The 7,839-nt window shown below is 44.5% G+C and overlaps 1 protein-coding gene across 2 annotated transcripts in view; it reads right to left on the bottom strand.

Annotated features, from left to right (window-relative positions):
* The window catches only part of parp12b (poly (ADP-ribose) polymerase family, member 12b), an 18,656-nt gene extending 10,913 nt beyond the window's left edge, over window positions 1–7,743 (bottom strand). Inside the window, exons 1-3 of one of the 2 annotated variants that reach the window (XM_063211749.1) lie at window positions 7,293–7,743; window positions 5,379–5,514; window positions 184–430 (exon numbers count right to left, since the gene is read on the bottom strand). In XM_063211749.1, coding sequence (XP_063067819.1) covers window positions 184–430; window positions 5,379–5,514; window positions 7,293–7,621 — 712 coding nt within the window. In that variant the 5' untranslated portion in view covers window positions 7,622–7,743. The remainder of the gene's footprint in view (window positions 1–183; window positions 431–5,378; window positions 5,515–7,292) is intronic. The other variant, XM_063211750.1, reaches the window with a different exon arrangement.
* Window positions 7,744–7,839: the final 96 nt, after the last annotated feature.

Genomic DNA, 7,839 nt, shown 5'->3' with positions numbered 1-7,839 from the left:
GGTTTGATTCCCGACCCGAGGACATTTCCCTGTTTTTCTCTCCCACTCGTTTGCTGTCCCACTCTTCACTGTCTTGTCTAAATAAAGCTGACCCCCATCCCCCCCAAAAAACATCTTCACAATAATTATTGAGCAATAATTGCGCACACGCACACGAGCACATACACACACACAAACCCACACCTGTCTGCATGTTCAGCCTGTACACGTTCTGACAGATGATTGGCAGGTCCTGGATGATGTCATCGCCCAGGCCTCTCTCTTGCAGCATCCTGCGTCCAGACTGGTCGACGGCGTGCAGGCGTTTGCAGCGCGAGCCGAACAGGCAGTCCCCCTTCAGCAGGTGCAGACACAGATGCAGCTTGGTGCAGCCCTCGCGGAACGTGCAGGTGCCGAACGGACCCGAGCCCTTGTTGTAGTAGGAGCACACCTGTGCCAACACATATTCATGGGCGCGCACACACACACACACACACACACACACACACACACACACACACACACACACACACACACACACACACACACACACACACACACACACACACACACACACACACACACACACACACACACACAACATGCATTCACGCACGCATGCACGCACACACATTCACACACGTCCAAATATACACACAAACACACACAGGTAAGGTAAGGTGTTACATCTGTGTCACCTGTCTGTTCCTGAAGACATAAGTCATGCAAATAGATCTGATTTTAATGATTAGTCAGATTTGAAGATCCATATAGTGCTTGCAAATACAGTACATACACATGCACAGACACACAAGGCACACATAACAGGGCTGAACAAAAAGGGCTGCATTAAGATGGTCTGGGGCCCCTAGGACTCAGGTTGCTGTGGGCCCCTCGGAAGGCAAATTTCCAGACAGATTAACGTAGACAGTGTCATAATTACAAGGTAGGAATTAAGGATAACACGTCTATTAACTGTGCTCAACATGATTTTTTCCCCCACTTTTGGCCAATCAGGGGCCCCTTGGAAGGTGGGGGGCCCTAGACTGAAGAAGCCTTATCTAGCCTGTGTATTAATCCTGCCCTGGCTGCATGTCAGATTCAGATTCATATTCATAAGCATGAGTCACAGAGCAAAGTACAGGACCCTGTTTATAAGTAGAGATTGGCTTTGCAAAGCACACCTAGTAAATTAAATGTCTTTCAAGAGCTTCTTGGGATGATCCTACTCTTCATAGCAGCTTAATATTCAGCCCCGTTAAGCATACTTCAAGACACTGTCTTGCACATGGACGCAAATAAGATACTCTCACACACTCACATACACACTAAGCTGGCCAGTATTAGAGCATTTTATCGCGGACAAACCATGAAACTTAGGCGTTGACCCCGTAAATTGGGGTTGTCTACTTACTTATTCAATAAAGTATCACAAACAAACATGTGCGCACAGTTGTGCATACAAACACATCCACACACACACACACACGCACGCACGCACGCACACACGCACGCACACACACACACAGACACGCACACACACGTGATTTGAATTTATCGTGGTCCCATACATCTCCTAAGTCTTATAACCATGCAAGCACGTACCGTACATACACACACATGGAACACAATGTTCAACTTTACCTCTGAGGTCCATGTACACACACTGTCCAGCCACTGGACTATTATTATTTTTTCTTTTTTCTTTTTCATTTTCTTTCTTTCTTTGTTTTTTGTTTTGTTTGTTTGTTTTTTCTTTACAACTTGCTCCAAACAGCATCAACATCTCCACACCAGATCATCATCTTCTTCATCATCATCGTCATCATGGCGAACTCCAAATCTTTTGCTCTCTCACCCTTTTCTTCTCTTTCCGCTTTCCACATTTCACCATACTGTTCTTTTTTATTTTTTTCGCTTTGTTCCTCTTTCATTCTTTCCACACTTTCATTGGCTACGATGTTTTTGGCACTTCCTCTGTTAGACGACTCACTGTATAACTTGTTACTTCACCTGTTACTTCACTGTATAAGTTGTTACTTCACCTGCCTAGGGGCTACATAACTGTCATGGCTAGATCTACACCTTAGGGCAGTCATGGGTAAGCGGTTAGGGTGTCAGGCTTGTAGCCCAAAAGTTGCCGGTTCGACTCCCGACCCGCCAGGTTGTTGAGGGGATTAATTAACCAGTGCTCTCCCCCATTCTCCTCCATGACTGAGGGACCCTGAGCATGGTACCGTCCTGCCGCACTGCTCCCTTGGGGCGCCATTGGGGGCTGCCCCCTTGCACGGGAGAGGCATAAATGCAATTTTGTTGTGTGCAGTGTGCACTTGTGTGCTGTGGAGTGCTGCGTCACAATGACAATGGGAGTTGGAGTTTCCCAGTTGGACTTTCTTTCAAAATCAAACGGCTTAACAAGCTCTTGTACAGCGTACAGCAATCACCCTGCTGTCACCACTCGATAGCTACAAGCCTATGGCGGGGCTTGGCTCGAAAATGGGAGCGCTTGATTGGTTGATTGGAGGAGTTGCCCGGGAGACGAGAGGCAGGTCACGCAAGAAGCGGTGGAGTTTAAGACTGTATTTACGTGAGGAAAACAGGAACAAAACAAAAACATTAATGACGGAAGTAGCCTTGTTGTGTGTGCTGTATGTGTGTGTGTGTGTGCGTGTGTGTGTGTGAGAGAGAGAAAAAAAGAGAGAGAGAGAGAGAGAGAGAGAGATAGATAGATAGATAGATAGATAGATAGAGAGAGAGAGAGAGAGAGAGAGAGAGACAGAGAGAGAGAGAGAGATAGAGAGAGAGAGAGAGAGAGAGAGAGAGAGAGAGAGAGAGAGAGAGAGAGAGAGAGAGAGAGCATGTGTGTGTGTGTGTGTGTGTGTGTGTGTACAGTGAGTCCAATATGTATTTGATCCCTTGCTGATTTTGTTGGTTTGCCTACTAACAAAGACATGATCAATCAATAAATGTTATGATAATATGTATTCTAATATGGAGAGACAGAATATCAAAAAGAAAATCCAGAAATTAACTGAAGAGAATATATATTAATTTATTTCCATTTCATCGAGCAAAATAAGTATTTGATCCCCTGCCAACTGATTACAGTTCCTGGCCCACAGACCAGATGGGCACTTCCAATCAACTTGTCATCTGAATTAAAGACACCTGTACATACTAACATGCATAAAAGACACATTGAATCAGCAGAATCAGTCCATAGTATGAGTGAATCAGTCACACTCCAACCTCACCAGCATGGGTAAGACCAAAGAGTGGTCAAATGATATCAGGGACACGATTTTAGACCTGAACAAAGATTAAATGGGCTGCAAAGCCACAAGAAAGAGACTGGGTATTAATGACCCAGCTGTTGATGCATTTCTTCCAAAATGTGAGGAATACAACATGACTATCCATCAGCCTGTCTGGGGTTCTATACAAGATTTGACCTTTTGTAGGGATTTGATAATCATGAGAACAGAAATAAATCACCCTAGAGCTATACGGTATGAACTAGGCAATGATATCAAAGCTACTGACCAAAATCACTGAGAAAACTACTGGTAGCACTTAATGCCACAGAGGTTTAGAATCCAGTAGTGCACACATGGTACCTTTACTTCAGAAGGAACCTGTGCAGTCCCACTTGAGGTTTGCCAACGGACATCAGACTGATTTAGGATATGATAAGGAGGTGCTGTAGTCAGATGAAACCAAAATCAAGATGTTTGGCATTATCACAATTCAATGTGTTTTGAGAAAGAGTACTACTGTCTATGATCCCAAGAACACCCTCCTCACCATCATGCATGAAAGTGGTATCATTATGGTTTGAGGGTGTGTGTGTGGCCAAGGCACAGGACAACTTCACATCGTCAACGAATGGATGGAGGGAGACATGTAATGTGCAATCCTGAGTGCAAACGTCCTTCCCTCCACCACTACACTGAAGGGTGGGCAATTTTTGGATCTCCCAACATGACAATAATACACAACATACAGTCAAAGCAATGAAGGAGTGGCTCAATAAGAAGCATATTAAAGTCGTGAAGTGGCCTAGACAGTCTCCAAATATTAACCCTATAGTAATTCTATGGAGTAAACTGAACCTCCCATTTGCCAAGCTACAGCCACAAACTATTAATGTTTTAGAGATAATGTGCAAAGAAAAATGGGCAAAAATATTTTCTACTATATGCACTAACATTGTCATCAACTAAAAGAAGCATCTGACCTCAGTGCTAGACAACTAGGGCTTTGCCACAAAGCACTTTATCTTCTTTAGCTAGAGGGGTCAAATACTTATTTGCCTAAATTAAATACAAATAAATTAAAATATATTATTTTAAGCTATTTTCTGGAATTTATTTTTGATATTCTGTCTCTCCATGTTTGAATACATATTATCATACATTTATAGACTGATCATGTCTTTATTAGTGGGCAAACCGGCAAAATCAGAAAGGGATCAAATACATATTGGACTCACTGTATGTGTGTGTGTGTGTGTGTGGGAGATGTTTTTTTCTAGTATGTTTGCGTATATGTGTCCATGTATGGGTGTGTGTGTGTGCGTGTGTGTGTGCATGCATGCGTGCGTGCGTGCGTGCATTTATGTGAACTTGCGCATCTGCATGTGTGTGTATTCTAGTGTGTGCTAGGTATCAAGTTATTAAAGTGAATATAACAGGTGTGTATGCGGCTGTGTTTGGGTCTGTCTTCAAGTAGTTGTACTGTACGTAGCTCTGCTTTCGGTGTCTTGCCATGGATATTGCAAGTTCACATCCTATTTTCTAATTTCCTATCCTTCCTTGTCTACATGTTTAATGTTCAATGTTAAATGTTCATTGTATTTATTATTAATCATTATTGTTACCAGTCCATCACTGTTACCTGTCCTGTACTGCACTTTGTCAGTCTGTAAAATATCAGTCCTGTGTATGTCTATGTCTTGGCATGGTGTAGAGAGAGAAACATCATTCCATTTTCCTTGTATGACCTGTGCATATGAAGAAAGTGACAATAAAAGCTGACTTGATATGCCCTGAATGCACAACAATCTACAGTAGCAGTAATGTGGCTATATTCAAAGATGTAAATCTCTTGAGCTGAGTGTAGAATCTAAACGTAAGAAAGTTTCTGCATTTTGCATTGGTGCATGCAATGAGGTACTTTTGACTACGCAGGTTCCTTTCTTGCAGTGCATGTGTGCGCGCCTGAGTGTGCATACACTAGTAGTGTGTGTGCATGTGTGCAATGTGTATGAGAATATGTTTTGTGATCCTTGATGATTGTAGTTGTAAAGTAGTGTGTGTGTGTGTGTGTGTGTGTGTGTGTGTGTGTGTGTGTGTGTGTGTGTGTGTGTGTGTGTGTGTGTGTGTGTGTGTGTGCAGTACCTCTGGCAGCAGTGAGGGGTCGTTCTGCAGTAGCAGCAGGAAGAGCTCGTCCTCATGCAGCTCGTGAAGAGTACACTCTCTCAGCAGACGGTAGTTGTGCTCCGACTGCACATCGTGACAGTACTTACACTGCTGCCTGCGACACACACACACACGCACACGCACACACAAAAGCACACACACACAAACACAAACACAAACACAAACACACACACACACACAAACACAAACACAAACACACACACACACACACACACATTGACCTTTATATTAGGTTTGATGTTGTAGTTACTGCAAAGTTTACACGGCAATATCTGTAGTTGGACCATAGGGCTTTGCTTAAAGATAAAGGAGGTTCAATGAAGACCATATTCAGTCTAAACTCAATTTTGGCAAAATATGTAGTTACTGCACTTTGTCTTTGTACGGGTACACATCACACATCAGCATGTTAGTCAATGATCATTTGTGTGCTACAGATGCTACTTCCCTGGACTGGACCATTGCATTAGAGAAAAAAATCTTCCTCTCCTCTTTTCACAGAACTTTACACAGGACACAAACCAGCCCTCGATGATCCTCTGCCTGACTGTCTGCCAAACTGTGAAATGGAAATGGAGAGCGTGTACAGTAGTATTGACATGTAAACATGTTTGTCATCAGTTGCTACGCAACACGCAAGAAAGCAGTGAAGAGAAGGATATCCTTGTAGGCCTTTCATCACCTCTGTTTACCTTTGTCATCTGTTAACTTAGGTGGCTTCTCTTTTATTTCTTGACAATGTAGCCTCTTACTGCAGATGGGCCCGACGACAGGCCTATTCACTCTTTGCTGAAAGCGCTCAACTACTCACAACAACATTGTTATGACAATGCATTGCAGAGAGTCTTAAGTAACCAATTAAGACTTGGTCATTGCCATTTTGGTGATAGTCATGGGTTAGGGTAAGCGGTTAGGGCATCAGACTTGTAGCCCAAAGGTTGCTGGTTCGACTCATGACCCACCATGTTGTTGGGGGGAGTAATTCACCAGTGCTCTCCCCTATACTCCCCCATGACTGAGGTACCCTGAGCATGGTACTATCCCACTGCACTGCTCCCTTTCGGGCACCATTGGGGGCTGCCCCCTGGCGCACGGGTGAGGAATAAATGCAGTTTCGTTGTGTGCAGTGTTCGCTTGTCTACTGTGGAGTGCTGTGTCACGATGACAATGGGAGTTGGAATTTTCCAGTTGGGCTTTGGCATTCACAATAAGGTTATAACAGAAGCTCTGTGCTAAGGGGTTGAATTCAACTCAGCCTCCCTCCTCCCCTACCATATCTCATTCAAATAGGAAATAATCACTAATCCATTAAAGCAGACTGAGGTAATCCCTTAATTGATGTGGTTGAACTTTCTCACCCAAGTGACGTGACGACACTACTTTGGGCATAGCTGAGGTTCTTGGCTGTCACCACCAGTATGCAAAATATGCTCAGCCAGGGCAGGAGCAACTTTGTTGTGGATACAGCCAACCTGTGTGTGGCAACTTGTTTTCCAGGGCCACGATAGGCACTACCCCCCCTGTGATGCATGTCCTAAAAATAAAGACTACCGTCCCACGTAGGCACTACCACCGTGAGGCCAACCATACTAGAGTAATTGAAGGAATTTAATTATAGCCTGGCTGAGAGATATGCCAACTTGTCCCGCCGTCTTTCCGAATATAAGCAGGCAAGAGGAGGGGTGGCGTTGGCAATGAATCTGAAAGAAAAAAAGAAAGGTGGAAACAATGGACAGCAAAAGCCTAATAATAACAATGGGGTTGGCCACCCAGTTGGCACCGTTGTCAAGTCGTGACTGTTTCCAGAGAAATGAAATCACATCAGAAACGAAACCTAAGCCCTTGGCTGTATTGTCTTTGGTCACCACCCACCTGCCTTTCCCGTATCGACAGTTCCCGTAGACAAAATATTTGCACAGATGCAGTTCTTGACAGTCGGCGCATTCTTGCTTTGAGTAGTTTTTGCACAGTCGAAGGGATGTTTTGGCCACGATAATGCAGTCCGTGCCCCAGTCCCCCGCTGTCTCCCTCGGCTTCACCACTGCGAACCTGGGGCACTTCTTGACGATGTACCAGAAATCATCTTCCTTGATGTCGAACCGTTGGTAGACCTTGCGATACAGCTGCACGAGATCCATGGAACCTTTGTTGCCACACAGAATGCTCGTGGCATGATGGATAACCCTAGCGTAGTTCGACATTTTTACTGGAGGTGTAGTCTATGCTAGACTTGAATGGCATCTCAACCGCCCATCCATCCGACCGACAGTACCGACTGACAGGGAGGAATTTCGGTCGTGTGTTGTGCAGTGATGACTCCAGCTGGTGAAAGCGGAAATTCGCGTTTTGATGCGTTGGGTTGGCGGATAGACTGTGCATGGACTCGCCCCCTCGAAGTGGGCGTTTTCCAGACAGGGCT

The sequence above is a fragment of the Engraulis encrasicolus genome, chromosome 12 (assembly GCF_034702125.1).
Source record: "Engraulis encrasicolus isolate BLACKSEA-1 chromosome 12, IST_EnEncr_1.0, whole genome shotgun sequence".
Lineage (NCBI taxonomy): Eukaryota > Metazoa > Chordata > Actinopteri > Clupeiformes > Engraulidae > Engraulis > Engraulis encrasicolus.
The sequence above is the reverse complement of the archived record's forward strand: the minus strand, read 5'-3'. Positions and strand labels throughout refer to the sequence as shown.